We start from the raw sequence: 20,714 nt of genomic DNA on the forward strand, positions 1-20,714 counted from the left end.
GGCTAACATGGGGAAACCCCGTTTCTACTAAAAATACAAAAAATTAGCCAGGCGTGGTGGCGCACACCTTTAATCCCAGCTACTGGGGAGGCGGAGGCAGGAGAATCACTTGAACCCAGGAGGCGGAGGTTGTGGTAAGCCGAGATCATGCCATTGCACTCCAGCTTGGGCAGCAAGAGTGAAACTCTCGTCTCAAAAAAAAAAAAGAAAGAAAGAAAGAAAAAAGGCTTTATTACCCAATCTTGAGGCTCAGTCCCCATAATCCATGTTCATCATTACTATGTTAATATTAAGACTGTTGAAGCAACATGAGGCTGCCCCCAAGTAGACACTCACCAGCCCTTTCACAAATAAAGTGGCGTCAAAGGGGAAGGGCTTCCTTTTGTGTCAGAGGAGGAAGTGTGTGAAGCTTAGAAGCAAGGGTAGACCCAATGGGATTAGTGTTTCCTCCAAAGACAGTTGTCTTGTAGATCCAGAGCTGCCGCTGTAATCACCAGCCACATTCTCCCAGGGCACTATGGAGTAGGCAATACTGAGCCATCCCCACTTTGACTGGCCGAGTTCTTCATTATCCATGGGCCTTCTCGTTGGCGTGCTCTAGGTTATTATGGTTACTGGCGATCATCCCATCACAGCCAAAGCGATCGCCAAGAGTGTGGGGATCATTTCAGCCAACAGTGAAACAGTGGAAGACATTGCACATCGCCTCAGCATTGCTGTGGAGCAAGTTAACAAATGGTAAGCACAGGAGCCGCATAGCAAAAATTCCAGCTCATACCCATGGGGCCCCACTGGCTCTAAAGAGCTGCAGTACTTGGAACAAATCAGCTTTTTGCTCTGAGAGGTGGGCTGGTTTGAGCTATAATTTGCATATCCATGTATTCACTCTAATTTCACTGAGCAGCTAATATGTGCCAGGCACAGTGTTGATACTATGAAATGACCCTTTATGTGTTCCTTGTTTGAAATTTCAAAATCCAGTGTGCTCTGGGCACAAAACCTACTGTGCCCAACTTAGAATGAGAAAAACTGAAACAAAGGGTTTATATGAAATTACTTGCCATAGATGCAGTTGCGTAATTCGGAGTCGTAAGAACCCTGTGGGTTGTTTCACGCACCCCACCTTGGTAAGCATCTTGGGTATTTATCCACCCAGTTTCATAACGTGTAAACACACCCTTCTTTTTTATTTGGTAATAAATAGAATGGAAGCTTCTTAAGGCAAGTTTTATTTCCTTGTTTCTCCTAATTCTTTTAATCATGTTTATCCTTAGGTCTTTTAATCATGTTCATCCAACTGTTCATTCACTCGTGTATTTATTCTTTCAATAATTATTTATTGTGTGCCAACTACATACCAGACAAAACCTGGAACTACCATAGCAAACTGAACAATACTACCCACACCCTTGGGGATCTTTCCATCGAGCCAAGGAGACAGAAACAAAGCTAATAATGATGTGGTCAGTGTAATGAAGGAGGCACACAGGGCTAGGGAGCTGGGCATGCGGGAGAGTGGCCTGGGCTGTGCCTGGTCTCCATGAGTCAAAGACTCCAAATTCTCAGGTTGAGAAGAAATGTTCATTAGCTGGTTTATACTTTAACGCATGCAGGAAACGAAGGAAAGACCAGTGCACCTCTTCAGTTTCCCCAAGCACTAAGGTCTTTTAGGGACACACAGCTGTCAGGTCATAACAAATTACCAAGCCAAACAACTAACCAGGGCTCCCGCCTCTGGGCACAGCAACGGCACCTGAAGTCTAAGAGTCTTGCAATGCCCTTTAGTCTACATAACGTCCCTCTATGAAAACAAATTTGGGGCTTGTTTATTTGTTTGGCTTTGTAAGATAATTGGATTATATTTTTTTCACTTTAGAATTTTAAACAAAAAAAAATTTTTTTTTTTGACAGAGTCTCTGTCCGTCACCCAGGCTGGAGTGCAGTGGTGTGATCTCAGCTCACTGCAGTCTCCACCTCCTGGGTTCAAGCGATTCTCCTGCCTCAGCCTCCTGAGCAGCTGGGATTACAGGCGCCCACCACCATGCCTAGCTAATTTTGTATTTTTAGTAGAGACAGGGCTTTGCCATGTTGGCCAGGCTGTTCTTGAACTCCTGACCTTAAGTGATCCACCCATCTTAGCCTCCCAAAGTGCTGGGATTACAGGCGTGAGCCACCACGCCCGGCCTAAAAGAATTTTTTTTTAAGAGTGGTCAAGCGCAGTAGTGAGAAGAGGGGAAAGAGTAGAAGAGTTTGATCTGTAACTGACTGTGAACGATCAGTTGAGATAATTCACTACTACCTTCAGACCAGCTGAGTCTTTTTTTAGATACAAGGTCTCCTTCTGTCAGATCACCCAGGCTGGAGTGCAATGGTGTGATCATAGCTCACTGCAGCTTCGACCTCCTGGGTTCAAGAGATCTTCCCCTCTCAGCCTCCCAAGTGGCTGGGACTACAGGATTGTGCTACTGCACCCAGCTTCATTTTAGCAGATTTTTTTTTTTGAGATGGAGTCTTGCTCTGTCACCCAGGCTGGAGTGTGGAGGGCAGTGGTGAAATCTCTGCTCACTGTAACCTCCACCTCCTGGGTTCAAGCAATTCTCCTGCCTCAGCCTCCTGAGTAGCTGGGATTACAGGCGTGTGCCACCACACCCGGCTAATTTTTGTACTTTTAGTAGAGACAGGGTTTCACCACGTTGGCCAGGCTGGTCTTTAACTCTTGGCTGTAAATGATCTGCCCACCTTGGCCTCCCAGAGTGCAGGGACTGCAGGCGTGAGCCACTGCGCCTGGCCCATTTTAGCAATTTTTAATGAAAGTTGTATATAAGATACCTTATTCCTGCATCTTCTCAATTCCTTCCTTTTTATATTTGCTGTCCAGTTTTAGCCTGGTGATGGCCACGTGCTGGGTGATATGCACACAATGGTCATGCCCTTAGCCTCCTCCTATGCTCCTGTTGTGTATAAATGGCACATTTCTTCCTATAAACCTGGACTGCTTTCCCAATTTGCTGACCTGTATAGTGTCCTTGTGCAACCTCAACTTCCTCATCCTTTCGGATGTGCATGGATGGAACTGTGCTTGGAGCGGACCCCAGAATGTGATTCTGTCTCAGCTCTTTGGAATGAGAGAAAGATATAATCTTCCTACAAATGTGGGAAGGTGCATTGAAATGCCTTTTATGATTCTGGCCTCAGTCAAAAGTCACAAAGGGACTGAACTTCCTCTTGGCCACTGCCACTCTGCTCATGGCCACAAAAGGGAAAGTGGACTGCACATTTGTGTACGAATCACCACACTGAGTGAAGCGGATGCTTTTGTGAATGTTTTCAGTTATTCACTTCATCAGCTCTAGTTTCATGACCATATAAAAATTGCATCTTAGCAGGTGTAAGGGGAAAGGAAACATCCCTTCTTTCTTCTCTTACTTTGATTATTTTTTACCAGCAATTAAGAAGACCTGTAGTTTGAGTCAAGGGCTAGAATTCCAATACTTGGCACCAAGAGGAAAAACAGACCTAAAATGCCCAAAACTTGCCAATTGCAAAGAAAAGGACCTGCAGTGGTTTGTACCTACAGTGTTTAAGCTGAGATTTGAAGGCTGAAATGTAGTGTTAGCCACGAGAAGCTGAGGTGAGAGATGCCCATTCCTGGTCAGGGAGCCAGACCCGTGAAGGCCTTAGGGTACGGGGGATGGAGGATATCAGAACTGAGAGCATCCAGGGGGCAGGAGGGAGAGCCCAAGGCGAGGTGAAGCTTGACAGCGCAGGCCCCACCTAGGCTCGCTGGCCAAAGTTAGGGATTCTGGGGTCTGCCCCAAGCACAGTGGAAAGCCGCTGAAGAGTTTTAGCAGGGGAGTGGCGCAGGCAGCTCTGCATCATCAGTAGGCCCTAGAGCCTTACCTTTATAGTCAGCAGGGAATAGTGCTGCCCAAAGACTTCAGTCAACTGCTGCCTACTAGCACATCGCACAAAGATGACACTCTGTAAATCTGAAATAAACAACAGCAAATAATTATTACCCCTTGTTTGGGCATAAAAGAATTCTAGGACCCAAAATGTATGAACAGGCAGTTTGGGGGTTTTATTTTTGTTTTTGTTTTTGAGACAGGGCCTCCCTGTGTCACCCAGGCTTGAGTGTAGTGTCATGATCATGGCTTACTGCAGCCTCAACCCCTCAGGCTCAAGCAATCCTCCTGTCTTAGCCTCATGAGTAGCTGGGACTACAGGCGCATGCCACCATACCTGGCTAATTTTTAAAAATTATTTGTAGAGACAGGGGCTCTCACTATGTTGCCCAGGCTGGTCTTGAACTCTTGGCCTCAAGTGAGCCTCCTACTCAGCCTCCCAAAGTGCTGGGATTACAGGAATGAGCCACTGCGTTTGGCCACGAACGGGCAGTTTTTTAACTTCCTTTTACTTCTGAAGTCAAGCGTTGCTCTAGGAAGTACCACGCTCACCTGTTCTAGTAGGGATGAGGCTACCTGGTTTTTTTATTCCTATGGTTATATGATACCAAGAAATGGTGTTACATTTTAGCCTCAGTTTGCCCTCTTGAAATGGAGACTAACGTGTTCCCAGGACTCCTGTTACCTCGCTAGAGCATTAGGTATGAAGGACACTGGGTTCCAGGTCAAGTCAGAGGCTTCAGCCAGCATCCTGCCTGGACCAGTGTTTTAACCTAAGATCTGCCCTCGGGCCTCACCCAGTTTCTTCTGGCCCTTCTAGGGATGCCAAGGCTGCTGTGGTGACTGGCATGGAGCTGAAGGACATGAGCTCGGAACAGGTGGATGAGATCTTAGCCAACTACCAGGAAATTGTCTTTGCCCGGACATCCCCCCAGCAGAAGCTGATCATTGTGGAGGGCTGTCAGAGGCAGGTGGGTGGACAGCAGCAACCAGAGGACTGACAGGCCCATTACTGTCCATGGGCAAGTGCAGAGGTCCGGATCTCACATTGGGCTGTGGTGCCTTGAGAGAGTTCTTGGCTCGTCCTCATCACCTGACCTTTCCACCCTCTCAGGTGGGCTGGCCCTGTCCTCCTTTGAGACCCACACCACATGTTCCCCGAAAGGCTAACCCAGCTCTCTGCATTTTATCATGAGAGCCCGGGGCTTCTGAGGTGAAGCATTTGCCACTGTGATAAGTGTGAGTGAAGAAAGATTTAAAATGCAAAGATATGAAACAAAAAATGTGAAGACAGAAGATATAAAACACCTGCGCTTTCGGTTGTCCTCATTTGCACACATCTTGTTCAGCGATCCTTGTTCCTGTTTCTAAGATTTCTCATCTTTGTCTTTTCCCCTAAATGGGCCCTTCAGTTCAGCCATAATCGTCCTCGCAACCTCAAGAGAAAGGGTGGCCGCGTTGCTGTTCCAGGCCTGCAACCCATTGGGCCTGCCCACTCCCACTTTCTCCCTGGGTCCCCCGCTGCAGGATGCCGTTGTTGCTGTGACAGGGGATGGAGTTAATGACTCTCCGGCTCTAAAGAAGGCAGACATTGGGGTTGCCATGGGGATAGCAGGTTCTGACGCAGCCAAAAACGCAGCCGACATGGTCTTGCTGGACGACAACTTTGCGTCCATCGTCACTGGGGTGGAGGAAGGTGAGTGAGTCTCAGGGCGTCTTCCCAAGGGCCAGGGTGGTCTGGGGGACTAGAAGCAAGTTCTGAAGGAGAAACCTCTCTGCCTAGGTCGCCTGATCTTTGACAACCTCAAGAAGACGATTGCTTACACCCTGACCAAGAACATTGCTGAGCTGTGCCCCTTTCTGATCTACATCATCGTCGGGCTCCCTCTGCCCATTGGAACCATCACCATTCTGTTCATTGACTTGGGGACAGACATTGTAAGTGACACTGAAGGGAACAGGGTGTGATGCCTGCCCCCGGGGAGGTCGAGTTCAGGGTCGCTACCTTCAAGGGCAGGGGACGGACTAACTCAATGCTTCTCGGCTTCCATGCGATGGGGCCTGTAGCTCTGCATTTCTCACAGGTTCTCAGATGGTGCCCATTCTACCGGTCCACATGCCACACCTCAAAGCAAGGGTCCAGAGGCATCTGCCAAATGTTTGGAAATTAAAACCAGTCTACAGTGACTTTTTTTTTTTTCTCTTGAGACAGAGTTTCACTGTCATCGCCCAGGCTAGAGTACAGTGGTGCTATCTCGGCTCATTGCAACCTCCGCCTTCTGGGCTCAAGCAATTCTCCCACCTCAGCCTCCCAGGTAGTTGGGACTACAGGCTTGTGCCACCACACCTGGCTAATTTTTGTATTTTTAGTAGAGATGGGGTTTCCTGGCCTCAAGTGATCCACCTGTCTCGACCTCCCAAAGTGCTGGGATTACAGGCGTGAGTCACTACACCTGGCCTATAGCAAGCTTTTCAAGACATGAGTCTTCATCCTCAAAAAAAGAAAGAAAGAAAGAAATGCCATTGGTCAGTTTCAGCCTGTGTGCCTCCCTTTTCTTTTCTTTTTTTTGAGACGGAGTCTCGCTCTGTCGCCCAGGCTGGAGTGCAGTGGCGCGATCTCGGCTCACTGCAAGCTCCGCCTCCCGGGTTCACGCCATTCTCCTGCCTCAGCCTCCCGAGTAGCTGGGACTACAGGCGCCCACAACCTCGCCCGGCTAATTTTTTGTATTTTTAGTAGAGACGGGGTTTCACCGTGGTCTCGATCTCCTGACCTTGTGATCCGCCTGCCTCGGCCTCCCAAAGTGCTGGGATTACAGGCGTGAGCCACCGCGCCCGGCCTCCCTTTTCTTTTGGGAAGATGAAGCTGTCACTCAGTCATCCAAATAACCACTGGGGCCCAGTGATTAAAGTGATCATCTCACAGCCACCCCCTGTTAAGTAAGAGACTCTGACATGGGAGCCCTTTACCTAAACACAGTAAGAAGTAGTGGTTATGAAGACTTTATAAAGCCTTGCCCTACAGTAATGTCACCTAAACCTTCCCCTTTTCCAATATCCATGTAAAGAAAGCCCCGTGAAAGCTGCCCAGGTCTGTGGTTTACATGGGCAAGCAGGGAAAGCAACAGACAGCAAGCTGAATTCTTAGCAGGACACTGGCCCTTCACATTGCCCCCTTCCCGTCTCTTGTTTTCTATAACACCCAGGTAATCCCTAATTCCTAGAGAGACTGGAGATGCCTCTCCCTCTGAGGGATATTGAGGTCCCCAAAGTTGACGGGTCACTTTCCAAGCCCTTCACATTTGCCTGCCTGGCTCTGCTGCAGCGCTTCTCCAAGCCCAGTGCGGGCATCTCCTGGGAGCTTGCTAGACATGCACACCCTGGGTACTGGTGGACACCTGCAGCCCCAGCTACTCAGAAGGCCAGTGCGGGAGGATTGCTTCAGCTCAGGAGTTAGAGTTCAGCCTGGTCAACACAAGAGAGACCTAGTCTCTTAAAAACTAAAAATTAAGAACAAATAAAATAAAAATGTTATTGCAGATAACTGGGCTAGGAATGGAAATAGGTTGTACACCCATTGTCTAAAAGGAAAGAAAGAAATGCAAATTCTCTGGCTCCAGTCTAGTGCTCCTGAATCGGGAAGTCTGGAGGTGGGGTGCAATCATGTCTTTCAGCAGGTCCTCCCACCCGGAGGGACAGGACGGCATAGAAATCCTCCCTGTAGGGGAAGAGTGCTTTATCACCCGCAGTCTTCAGAACTGCCAGCACAGGGTGATAAAAAGCAGCTGATTTCTAAAGGCACTATTCTTAAATTCCCATACAGACAACATGCCCTCTACTGCCTATAGCCTGATGGGCCAGCTCCATGCCCCCACCTCATCCAGCCAGTGCCCCACCCACCCCAGCCCCGCTCCCCTACTGTGGGTAGAGCAGAGCATCCTGGGGTTAGACCTCACCAGCCTCTTCCCCTCTAGATCCCCTCCATCGCCTTGGCCTATGAGAAAGCTGAAAGTGACATCATGAACAGGAAACCTCGCCACAAGAAGAAGGACAGACTGGTGAACCAGCCGCTTGCCGTGTACTCGTACCTGCACATTGGTACGATGAGGGCACGTCTTCCGCATCACACCAGGGCCTGCCCCGAGAACTGAATTCACTGGAGTCGGGGACACAGTCAGAAAGTGTGGTTTTCCTACAAGGCCTGGGTTGGGGAGGGAGGGGGAACCAAGAGCCGACAGGGACAGGACGAGGCAGTTCCCTGAGGCCACCATAGAACCTGTATCCTATCTCTCTTGTTCTTTCAGGCCTCATGCAAGCCCTGGGAGCTTTCCTTGTGTATTTCACTGTCTATGCACAGGAGGGCTTTCTGCCCCGCAGTCTCATTAACCTGCGGGTAGAATGGGAGAAGGACTACGTGAATGACTTGGAAGACAGCTATGGGCAGGAATGGGTGAGTGGCGGGAGCCCTGCCGCAGAGTCCACCTGATTCTCTCCATGCTGATTGCCCTGCCCAGACTTACACAGAACCTCCATGTCCCTGACAGCCTGGGAAAGCTTTAATTAATAGGGCTCAGGGCCCCCTTGCTGACACGTGTTTGGCCTTTGCCGGGTCTCAAGACGCAGCCTCCTCTCTCGGACTAGACGCCAAGAGGTCCCTTTTTTAACTTCAGCTTTGCCATTGGTATAGAAGAGTGACCAGCCCAGCCACACCTACAGTGGGTCCAAATAAATTTACATCGTTCAGGCCAGGTGCGGTGGCTCACGCCTGTAATCTCAGCGCTTTGGGAAGCTGAGGAGGGAGAATCACTTGAGCCCAGGAGTTTGAGACCAACCTGGCCAATGAGACCCTACCTGTATTAAAAATAATAGTAATGATAATTTTTAAAAGATTAACATTTTCCCCTACTCAGCTGGTTCAGGAAGGAAAAATGTTTCTTTCCAAACTCCAGGAGGTGGCCCACTCTCAGTCTGGGTGAGGTGTGGAGACAGCATGAAGCTGTAGAGAACTGCACTGCAATTTCCTAGAAGTTTTCCTTTGGGCCTCATGGTCTCTTCCTTCTCTGCCCGTTCACAGACAAGGTACCAGAGGGCATACCTAGAATGGACGGGCTACACGGCTTTCTTTGTTGGCATCCTAGTCCAGCAAATAGCAGATCTGATCATCAGGAAAACGCGGAGGAATTCCATCTTCCAACAGGGTCTCTTCAGGTACTGCCTGTGCCCGGCCTCCTGGCGCAGCCCTGGGTCTGCCGTGCAAGGATGACGATGATTTGTTTTTCACAAGACCGAGTTCTGGCCACACCTGTAACCCCAGAGGCATTGACTCTTCTGGCGGCTGGGTGTACGATCATGAAGCCACAAGAATCCCAAGTCTGTCTGCTTTTGCGTGTCTTGCAGAAATAAAGTCATCTGGGTGGGGATCGCCTCACAGATCGTCATTGGGCTGGTCCTCTCCTATGGCCTTGGAAGTGTCACAGCCTTGAGTTTCACCATGCTTAGGTGAGTTTACCGTCAGCAGCATGGAGGAAAGAGCCAGCCTCTGCTTTGAGCTGTCACAACCTAAATAAACCTGAGGATTCCCAGGTTTCCAGGTTCCTCCCCCAAGTCTTTTCAAAAGACGTCAGACTGATCCCATGCTCTATGAGGCCAAAGCTTTGATCTGCATTTTCCACAAGTGGAAATGGGTTTTCTAGACCTCACCAACCCGCCTTCATCCTCATCCAACAGGTTGCTTCAAAGGCAGACATTGCTTCTGGCAGTCACAGTGCGGGTTAAACCAGGAGCTTTCCAGCTTTGTGTTGTGGGACCTCGTGGATTTGTTGTTCTTTGCAGTAAAGCAGGACAAATGAACGAGAAGCCCCATTCCCATTGGGCAGGGTTGGGCTATTCCTGTGGATGAGTCAGGGCTCACCCTCCACCCCTCTGCTTCCAGGGCTCAGTACTGGTTTGTGGCTGTGCCGCACGCCATCCTGATCTGGGTGTATGACGAGGTGCGGAAGCTCTTCATCAGGCTCTACCCTGGAAGTGAGTAGCCTATGATTTTAGAGGCTCTGTTTACCCACTTCAACAGACTCTCCATTTCTGATGTGCTTTTTTCTACCTCTACAGGCTGGTGGGATAAGAACATGTATTATTAAGACCACCTCACTTCCTATGTCTCACAGTGGCACGTTGGGGCGCACTTGTTCATCTTCTGACCATTTGCTGGGAGATTCCTCTGAAGGGCAGACATTGTCAAAATTCAACAAGAGGAAATTTTCATGCAGAAAGCTGTATGCAGGATACTCACTGACGTTTTGCATTTTAAAACTGAAATTGAACTCTTTATATAGGATCTTCTCTTCTATCTCCATCTTCTTGTTAAAAAAATATGTACATTTTGAGGTAATGGTACAGGGAAGAATGTGTTTATATGTATATGAAGCTCCTTGATGTTAATAGTCTTGTGTAACCCAGGCATCTACTGGGGCCTGCCTTGAGCTCTAGCTAGGATTGCTCAGAACTCCTTTCCACACCCTATTAAAGGCCCCATGACCTCCCTAAGATTTCTGCGAATCCCCCCTGAGAAGGTGTGTTTTCATGGTCTCCTTGCTCAAAAAAGGCCAACTCACCCCAGGGTCTGCAGGAGATGGAAGTGGCGGCAGGTTTACATCACAGCCGCAAGCATGACCTCAGCTTTGACTCGTTTGACTCTGAGACGTCCTTCTTGAAGGTCCTTGCCACCTGGCTGTGACAGTTTCCCTGGCCATGTCACCCCGTCCCACCTCTGGTCACCTCTCCCGCCCTTTAGACCCATGTCGCCCTCCACCCCTACGTCAGCTCCTCCAAAACAGCTCCCAGTTCATTTTGCATATCCTAACTCAAAATGCTCAGCTAATCCGAGGGGCTTTCTTCACCAGGATTCAACCCTAGCAGAGAGCTGTTGTGGTTTCGATAGTAGTATTTCTTGTAAATCAGTTGTCAGGTGCTCTCCAGCAATGACGTTTTGTCAGTCATGTTTCATGTTTTAACTTAGGTATATTCATGTGTGACACACCCATGTTGACAGGCCCGGAAAGGTTTCATTTTTAAGTAAAAGATGTTTTATAAACCCAGGTTTAATTGTGGTGTTCTAATTGATTCATATTTTTCTAGAATGAAGAGCATAGGACAAAAATAGTAAGATATGATTTCTTATTTTCTTTTCCTTGCTCCTTCTGGTCATTTTACTTATCTGTGGAAGATCTGGAAATGTAGGATTTTTCTTTTGCACTCTTCCTCATGGACCCAGGGCTCCAGCCGGGGCCTCTGATGTGCCCACAATTCTTGGTCGGACGCCTGTGGGAGGGCCCGTCTTTCTGCAGCAGCACTCGAGAGAAGGGTTCCACAGCCTTTCCATCAGCTGCACACCTCGCACTAACTGATTTGACAGAACCTGAGAATTATGTTTGGTTAAACTTTCCTCATCCAGTGGCCTGCCCCGTCACCTCTCTCCATTATAGTCTTTCACTCGGGGGCATCTGGAGCTGATGGCTCTCGGGTGGCATCTCTGGGACAGGAAAAGGCAGCCCTAGAGTCACCATGCTCTTGGGGTTACATGTAGGAGCAGGAAAGAGGGAAGGAGACTATCCTTGTAACTTTATGTATGTAGATTCCAGTGTGTATTGTGTGCAGCCATGTAAGCTAAAATAACGTTGCTGTCCTCTGGAGATTTGTCATCTATGTTCAGCCACAATTATCATGGGACTAATCTATCAGTAGTTCCAATGAACTGGAAACGCTTCCCAGAATGGTTTGGGCAGTGTGGTCATGGCTTTCTCATTCCAGTCTCAACAAGGCAGCTAATGCTTTCTAGACTTCAGCTAAGAATAGCTTGACCTTACTTACTCTTTCCTGACAGGCCACCCGAGTGCTCGTGGCTGCAACGCTTGGCAGCTCTTGGTCCTGCCAATGCCAGCAGGACAAGGCCATCAATTTAGCACAAAGCTGCAAGGTTTAACTTGGGGTTGGATTGGGGTTGAATGGAGTTGACTTGGAATTAGAAGCCTCTTTATAGCAGGAACTGTGTATGAAATAACGTTCATAATTGTGCTTATTTACTCTTGCAAAAGGTGACACTCAAATAAACAAATAACTAACTTAAGAAATCCCGGAAGAGACACTACTATATCGAGTAACTTTCTTAAGTTGGAGACAGAAAAAGGCAATAAAATCCCATTTCAGGGGTGTTTTTGGAAGAACTATTTAATTGACCAACTGAAGCCTAGATAGCTTTTATTATAGGAAAAAAGTGATGTCAATTTAAATCTAATTGATGTGGTAGAGTATCTCAGAGACCTAAACATGACGCTGAATTCCTAGAGTCTTTGTTTTTTAAAACAATCTATTTTATTCTGATTATAAAATTGCAGCTCTAAATGAGCTATTTTCTTAAATAAAACATTTAGAATAAATGAGATTAAAAAGTAAATTAAAATCACCCTGAATCTCACTATGTAGTCATATACCTAAATGAAAGAGTAATTATTTCTTTGGAGTTTTTCCATGCATATATTTATTTTTAGGTAAAATTAAATGAAGTTTTCAATTCTGCCTTTTTTATTTAACATCAAAAACCTGGGGTTAATGACTGCACAGTATTCTAGATTGAGAGTGCTTTCGCTGACTCTACCTGCACTGTGAGATAGCTCATTAATTTCCTGCTAGGCATCCTTCTCAAAAAGGCTGCATCTTATTCTCAATATTGTACCACACATCTCCGTTTTATACAAGATTCCTCAAATTGGAATTAAGGCATTCAGAGCATTGTTAAGGCTCTGGCTACACACTGCCTAATTTATCTTTAGCTAAGCTATATCAGTTTACATGCCCCCCCCAGCAATAGAAAAAGAATATTTATCTGGCCTATCATTAAGCTATGAACTCTCAGTCAACCATAGAGCTTTTTATAATTCAACAAAGATGTGGGAAGTGCTCCTGTATGGCTCCAGAACACAGCCCGGAACAAGATGGATCATGGAGCCAGGACACCAGTAGAGGGGCGAAAAGAAAATACAAATTGTGATAAGGTCTTGAAAAGGCATAATGGGGCTTAGAAAACCGGGTGATAGGATTGAGGGTGGTCAGCTAAGTCCTTTTAAATAGGGCAAAGTCCTTTTTGTTGTTGTTGAGACAGAGTCTCGCACTGTAGCCCTGGCTGGAGTGCAGTGGCACAATCTTGGCTCACTGCAACCTCTGCCTCCTGGATTCAAGTGATTCTCCAGCCTTGGCCTCTCCAGTAGCTGGGACTACAGGCACCCACCACCACACCTGGCTAATTTTTGTATTTTTAGTAGAGACAGGGTCTCATCATGTTAGCCATGCTGGTCTTGAACTCCTGACCTCAGGTGATCCGTCCACCTCGGCCTTCCAAAGTGCTGAGATTACAGGCGTGAGCCACCATGCCTGGCCCAGCAAAGTCCTTTTTGAGGAGATGAATGCAAAGAAGCAGACAGAATGACAGGAAAAGGGAACGGCATGAGCAAAAGCTCTGAGAGGTCAGAGGGACCTAGAAGGAACACATAGCCAGGGAAGACTGGGGAACGGGGACCTGGAGGGACAGGCAAGAATCTCACCCTAGAGGGGCTCAGAGACCAAATGAAGGAGGTTGGATTTAATTTCAAAACAAGCTATTAGGCCTGGTGCAGTGGCTCACACCTTTAATCTCAGCACTTTGGGAGGCTGAGGCAGGAGGATCACTTGAGACCAGGAGTCTGAGACCAGCCTGGGCAACATAGGGAGACCCCATCTCTACAAAAACAAACAAATAAGCTATTGAAGACAATAAAAGTGGTGTCCTGATCCAGTTGACGTGTTCCAAAGTGATCCAGATCATTTTGGCTTCTGTGTAGAGGATGGGAGGCAGACCAGGCTGTGGTAACTGGTGAGTGTACCTTCAACCAGATACACACACTCAATGGAGGAGTTTCTTAAGGGGGATTGCCTCTAGGTGACTCGAGACATGTATGTTCAACTCAGGCTCTTAGAAAGGCTCACAACCACCCTGACTGCCCACATCACAATCGAGACAGAGACAGTGGAGATGCTCAGGCAGGTGTCATCTCACCAGGAGCCTAGAACAAGACATAGGTCTCATTGCACACGGGCTGCACTCCTTAAGAGCCTGGACAGGTGCTTCTGACTCTACGAAGATCATGAGTTCTCCACATTTGTTCATTCTGCTATCATCATTCCACTAGTGGCATCTAATGTCTCTTAAAAAGACAGTGGCAATCACTGATATTTATTAAGTATCTATTATGTTCTGGGTTCCTAACAGCATGATCTTATTAAGGCTCACAACGGCCCCGTCAGCTGTGGCATCAGCCATGCTTTACACTCAGGAAGCTAAGCCTAGAGGCCCACTGACTTCCTGGCACTGTGACCTCTCCTGCCCACTAAGAGGCTCCACTGTAGAATCTGGAAGGTGGTTAAGGGAGAGTTTGCCCTTCAGTGGAAAATAGATGCCTCTAGAGCATAGCCTGCAGGTGTTGAGTTCTATCTTCCAGCGCTGCAGGTTATGGATAACTGAGAGCAAGGCAAAGTATTTCTACAGATATGCAAATGAATCCTATCCGGAGGAGTGAAGACCTTTCCTCCCCAGAAAAGCCAGTTTTGCTTCCTTTGCACCATCAACCAACATTCCTCATTCCAGATAAACGCGTGCCTCTTTGCTCTTTTCAGTAGATGGTAACAACTGCCTAGTTTCCTATTTAAGTGGCGAGCTTTTCAAAAAATCTTTAATATGTGTTCACTTTTATATCTGTATGAAAAAATTATCCTCACACAATGAACAGAGGAAGAAAAGCACAATTCCCTCCTCATTTAGGGTCCTTCTCAGCCCCTCCGTGAAGTCAGGCACCCAGCCAGCCCGAGCTCCTGAACCCCCGCCTGCTCCAGGGCCATTCTGCTATCGTGCAGGGATGCTGTTTTTTTCTGCTTCAGACCAGTTCACTCAGCAAGTTCTTTCTTCCCCGGCTCCATTCCTACTTTTCCACCCTCCCCTCTGACATACCAGAACCCAGCTTGCCGGATTTTATCTTCTTGGTCCAGAGGTTCTAAGATAAAGTTAACTGGAAATTTAAGGTAAAAGCCTGAAAGGAATAGAAGCTGCCCTCCTCAGACTTGCTGTGCAGGTAAATTGAGATTCGGTGGAGTGAAGCATTTCAATGCAAGAGTTTATTTGCAGTTTGGGGGATTTATTTTTTTCTAATTTTTTTTTACATTTTCTATTTACATAAAGGGATTTCTTCCACTCCACCTGCCCCCGCCGCCTCTGCTTTCAATCTTTTTTTCTTTTCTTTTTTCTTTCTTTCTTTTTTTTTTTCTTTTTCTTTTCTTTTTTTTTTTTTTTTGAGACAGAGTCTCGCTCAGTTACCCAGGCTGGAGTGCCAGAGTGAGTGCAATGGTGCAATCTCAGCTGCAACTTCTGCTTCCCAGGTTCAAGCAGTTCTCCTGCCTCAGCCTTCTGAGTAGCTGGGACTACAAGTGCACTCCATCACGCTCAGCTAATTTTTGTAGAAATGGAGTTTGGCCATATTGCCCAGGCTGGTCTTGAACTCCTGGGCTCAAGTGATCCACCCACCTTGGCCTCCCAAAGTGCTGGGACTACAGGTGTGAGCCACCACCCCCAACCACTTTCACTGTTTCAAGTGAAGCACCTGCTGCGAACACAGCACAGTGCAGATCAATGCTGTGCTGGTCTGAGAGGACGAAATGACGCAATAGGGAAGACCAGGCATGTCTACAAATAAACTGTCAACCAGGGGCAGGATTTGGCCCAGGTCTTGAGAGGTATACAGTGCTGTGTGTGTCCAGGGAGACCATCTTTGGTTGGCAACAGTGGAGGATGCCAGGAGGCAAGGCACCCAACTCAGCCTTGAGAAGTAGGGTTCCAATTGCAGAGGTGAAGCAGAGGAAGGGGCAGGGGCCAAAGATGTGCCCAGGTGAGTCACAGCCATGTCCCTGTGAGCCAGCTCCCTCCAGGACAAAGTCAATGTGGGCAGAGACCCCATGGCCTGGGTCTAGCATTCCACCTGGTATTCCTAGGGGGGCTGCAGTATCCATTGACCAAACCCCTACAGACAGAAATAAGATTGCCTGTGGGAGGAGAACTCTAATCAGCCCATCAAGGGCTACGGTAGAGATCTGCAGAAAGCCACCTTACACACGAGCCAGGATGCTAAAGGCTGTCCATAAGGAGGGGCTTACGTAGCGATAGAAAAGGATGCCCTTCCTAGCAGCATGGATGCAGCTGAAACCATTACCTTAAGCAAATTAATGCAAAAACAGAAAATCAAATACCGCATGCTCTCACTTCCAAGTAGCAGCTAAACACTGGGTACCCTTGAACACAAAGATGAGAGCAACAGACACTGGAGACTCCAAACGCGGGTGGAGGGAGGGAGGAAGGGAGGCAGGTATAGAACAGCTACCTACTGAGCACTGTTTACCCCTTGGGGAACCGGATCATTAGAAACCCAAACTTCAGCACCGTGAAATAGATCCATGTAACAAACCTGCACATCTGAACCTAACATAAAAATAAAAAATAAATTTAAAAAAAGAAGAAAAGGGCCCATCTGTAGCAGAGACCAAGAAAAGCGCCAGGCCCTGAGTCCCTGGTGTGCCCCCGAACCCTTGGCACAGGAGGGGCCTGGTCCTGCTGAGGCGTGAGGATGGCATCCCAGGCAGACCTGGGCTTAATTTGGGAACCGGGTGTCAGGACACAAAGCCACATCTGCTGACTCTAACTCCGCACTGACCTGCCAACCTTCTGACTTGTGACGCAACCGGGCAGGGGCGGGGAGGAGGCCGGCTGGGGATGTGAGGACCTGGGCAATGTCACCGAGACTGTATGACTGCACCTAGTCACAGTGGAATCAGCCTCTGTGAGCCATGAACGCCCCGGAGGCCACGGCCCAGCAGACCCCGGCATGGAGAGGCAGGGCTACTGCTGGCCTGCCGCACGGCCGTAGGGTACGGGGACGCAGTGGGTAGAGTACACCAAGAAAGCCATGGGGTTCTGGGTAAGCTGGAGTTGTGAGGGACGTATGATAGGATTCGGCTTGTGCTGGGAGATCCTGAGGAGGGTCTCAGGAAGCAAGAGCCAGGGATGGATTGGGTGCCATTGGGAAGTGAGGGCAAACTGGGGATCAGGTGAAGGAGGACAGAGCTGTCACGTTTTCTCAGGGGAAACTCGCCTCCTCTAACCACCACCCATTGAACCCGCTTCTACAAGGGCAAGTCTAGCAAATTGCTTTAATCTTCAGACACTAAAACCCAGTGCTTGGACTATCTCAAGGACGGCTGCATCCCTGTTTGTCTCTAAAAGGCTGTATTTTACCACCAAAAGTGGAAGACTTAGGGCAACAGGACAAATTTGTGTCATCTTTCCCTTGCGATTAGACTGGAGTCTCCAGAAGCTAGCAGCCATTCCATTTGTATTACACATTAATTCATCTAGCTCCTTCATAAGCAGTAATAAACCTCTTCACATATTGCATTATCAGAGAGAAGCCACTGTAGCCACTCTGTGAAAATAGAATAGACCCCACCTAAAATTTGGTTCAGATGTCAAGACTATTGATGCCACACACACACACACCAAGAAGATATTAAAAGGTTTATTATTTACATAATGACATTTCTCCCAAGGTGGTTCCCAAGCAGCTCCAAAAATGGCTTGAGAGAGGAGGGAGAGAAGAGTGGCATGGGGTTTTTAAAGAGGGGTCCGAAAGAGAGAACATCCAGGCATTCTTATCACCTTGCCCAGATGTGGGGCAATTCACAGGTGAGGAGAATGAATCTCAGAAAGGGAAAGGAAGGGTTGATGCTTAAAAGCTGTTAGCAGCAGACATCAAAAAAAAATGGAGTGAGGCTGGCCATGGTGGCTCACACCTATAATCCTAGCACTTTGGGAGGCTGAGGCAGGCAGATCACTGGAGGCCAGGAGTTTGAGACCAGCCTGGACAACATAGCGAAACCCCATCTCTATTAAAAATACCAAATAATTAGCCAGACGTGGTGGCACGTGTGTGTAATCCCAGCTACTCGGGAGGCTAAGGCACGAGCATTGCTTGAACTTGAGAGGCGGAAGTTGCAGTGAACTGAGATCGCGCCACTGTACTCCAGCCTAGGCAATGGAGTCAGACTCTATCTAGAAAAAGAAAAAAAAAATAGTCAGACTCTATTACACAGGGCATGTGTGAGTTCAGTATGCTCAGTGAGAGAAGAGGACAAGTGTAAAGAAACTACAGTACAGGTTACAGAGCCCCTGTGACGTGCCCAGAATCATGCTAGGCACTCACTGTAGGGCCTTCCATGGTGCTTATTATTTGCCAGACACTCTTCAAAGCACTTTGATACATATTAACTCATTTAATTCTCACAACAACCTTAAGAGGTGGGTACTATACAGTCGGCCCTCCGAATCCATGGATTACACCAACTGGGGATTGAAAGTATTTGGAAAAAAATATGGATGGCAGGGCGCAGTGGCTCACGCCTGTAATCCCAGCACTTTGAGAGGCCCAGATGGGCGGATCACTTGAGGTCAGGAGTTTGAGACGAGCCTGGCCAACATGGCGAAACCCTGTCTCTACTAAAACACAAAAATTAGCTGGGCGTGCTGGTAGGCGCCTATAATCCCAGCTATTTGGGAGGCTGAGGCAAGAGAATCACTTGGAACCAGGAGGCAGGGGCTGCAATGAGCCAAGATTGTGCCACTGCACTCCAGTCTGGGCAACTGAGTGAGACTCCATCTTAGGAAAAAAAAAAAAAAAAAGAAAAGAAAAAAAAGGATGGTTTGCATCTGTACTGAATATATAGACTATTTTTCCTTGTCATTACTCCTTAAACAATACAGTACAACAACTATTTACATAGCTTTTATATTGCATGAGTTATTATGAGTAATCTAGAGGTTATTTTATTTATTTATTTATTTATTTATTTATTTATTTATTTATTTGGAGACAGAGTCTTGCTCTGTCGCCCAGGCTGGGGTGCAGTGGCCGGATCTCAGCTCACTGCAAGCTCCGCCTCCCGGGTTTAGACCATTCTCCTGCCTCAGCCTCCCGAGTAGCTGGGACTACAGGCGCCCGCCACCTCGCCCAGCTAGTTTTTTTTGTATTTTTAGTAGAGACGGGGTTTCACCGTGTTAGCCAGGATGGTCTCGATCTCCTGACCTCGTGATCCGCCCGTCTCGGCCTCCCAAAGTGCTGGGATTACAGGCTTGAGCCACCGCGCCCGGCCTCTAGAGGTTATTTAATGTATATGAGAGGATGTGTGTAGGTTATATGCAAATACACCATTTTACATCAGGGACTTAAGCATCAGTGGATTTTGGTATCCAGGGGGAGTCCTAGAACCAATTGCCCACGAATACTGAGGGACAACTATATGATCAACGCATCTTGCAGATTAGAACACTGGGATGTAGAGAGGCTAAGCTGCCCAGGCACGCAAAATTAGCTTCAAGCAGCAAAGTCAGGAATCAAGCCTGATCAGCCTGACTCCGAAGTCTGTAATCTCAGTTATTGTGTGATACCATCTCTGATAAACAGGAGCTTAGTTAATGCCTAGGAAATCCAAAAATATTTAGCCTTTTTAACGCGGTGAAACCCCATCTCTACTAAAAAAAAAAATACAAAAAAATTAGCTGGGGGTGGTGGTGGGCACCTGTAGTCCCTGCTACTCAGGAGGCTGAAGCAGGAGAATAGCGGGAACCCGGGAGGCGGAGCTTGCAGGGAGCCGAGATCCATCTCCATTGGAATCATAACCAGGGTTGGCGAACTGCATGGAATGCACATCCAACTAGAGAATGAGAGGGCAGGAGGGCGTACAGGACAGACAGTGGCAGCCAAAAACTGCCGTGATGAGACCATGAGAGCTGAGATGGGACTTTGCTTCAGGATCTGTATAACTTCTTATTCTACTTTGACGCTGGAAGGAGGGATGGAGAGTCTTCCCACCGCAGAGGAGGCCAGATCAGAGTTTGGCCACGCAGGAGGAGCAGCTGCAGGTGTGTGGACACCGCCCCCCGCTACCCCCCCGCCCCGTCCCCGCTCCCCCACCCCTGCAGACTCCACCCCAGCCAGGTGCTTGTGGTAGCTCCCAGGAAATACCCTGGGGCCAGCATTCAGCAGCCAGCGGCAGGCCCCATCAGTGACTAACATGGGTCCGTTCTGTGGCCATCTAAAACAACAGGCTGCATTTAGCTCTTAAAAGTCAGCCCCTGGCCGGGGGCAGTGGCTCACTGCGCCTGTAATCCCAGCACTTTGGGAGGCCGAGGTGGGCGGATCACGAGGTCAGGAGATGGAGACCATCCTGGCTAACACGGTGAAACCCCGTCTCTACTATAAAAACACAAAAAATTAGCCGGGCGCGGTTGTGGGCGCCTGTGGTCCCAGCTACTCGGGAGGCTGAGGCGGGAGAATGGCGTGAACCCGGGAGGCGGAGCTTGCAGTGAGCCGAGATTGCGCCACTGCACTCCAGCCTGGGAGACAGAGCGAGACTCCTTCTCAAAAAAAAAAAAAAAAAAGTCAGCCCCTCCCAGCTACTGGAGAGGCTGAAGCAGCAGTATTACTTGAAACCAAGAGCTGGAGACCGGCCTGGGCGACATAGGAAGATTCAGACTCCAAAAAAAAAAAAAAAAAAAAAAAGAAAAAAGAAAAAAGAAAAACATTCGTTTATTGTGGGTCTGGCGCCCTCTGGTGTTTTTGTTTGTTTGTTTGTTTTTTATTATACTTTATGTTCTAGGGTACATGTTCACAACTTGCAAGTTTGTTACAT

The 20,714-nt window shown here is 48.1% G+C and overlaps 1 protein-coding gene across 1 annotated transcript in view; it reads left to right on the forward strand.

Moving 5' to 3' along the window:
* The window catches only part of ATP12A (ATPase H+/K+ transporting non-gastric alpha2 subunit), a 32,610-nt gene extending 21,614 nt beyond the window's left edge, over window positions 1–10,996 (forward strand). The window contains exons 14-23 of the mRNA XM_005585490.4: window positions 602–738; window positions 4,726–4,876; window positions 5,433–5,601; window positions 5,689–5,843; window positions 7,877–8,000; window positions 8,207–8,352; window positions 8,977–9,110; window positions 9,300–9,401; window positions 9,835–9,926; window positions 10,011–10,996. Of these exons, the coding sequence (XP_005585547.3) occupies window positions 602–738; window positions 4,726–4,876; window positions 5,433–5,601; window positions 5,689–5,843; window positions 7,877–8,000; window positions 8,207–8,352; window positions 8,977–9,110; window positions 9,300–9,401; window positions 9,835–9,926; window positions 10,011–10,039 (1,239 nt within the window). The 3' untranslated portion in view covers window positions 10,040–10,996. The remainder of the gene's footprint in view (window positions 1–601; window positions 739–4,725; window positions 4,877–5,432; window positions 5,602–5,688; window positions 5,844–7,876; window positions 8,001–8,206; window positions 8,353–8,976; window positions 9,111–9,299; window positions 9,402–9,834; window positions 9,927–10,010) is intronic.
* The last annotated feature ends 9,718 nt before the right edge of the window (window positions 10,997–20,714 follow it).

This window comes from Macaca fascicularis, chromosome 17, assembly GCF_037993035.2.
Source record: "Macaca fascicularis isolate 582-1 chromosome 17, T2T-MFA8v1.1".
Lineage (NCBI taxonomy): Eukaryota > Metazoa > Chordata > Mammalia > Primates > Cercopithecidae > Macaca > Macaca fascicularis.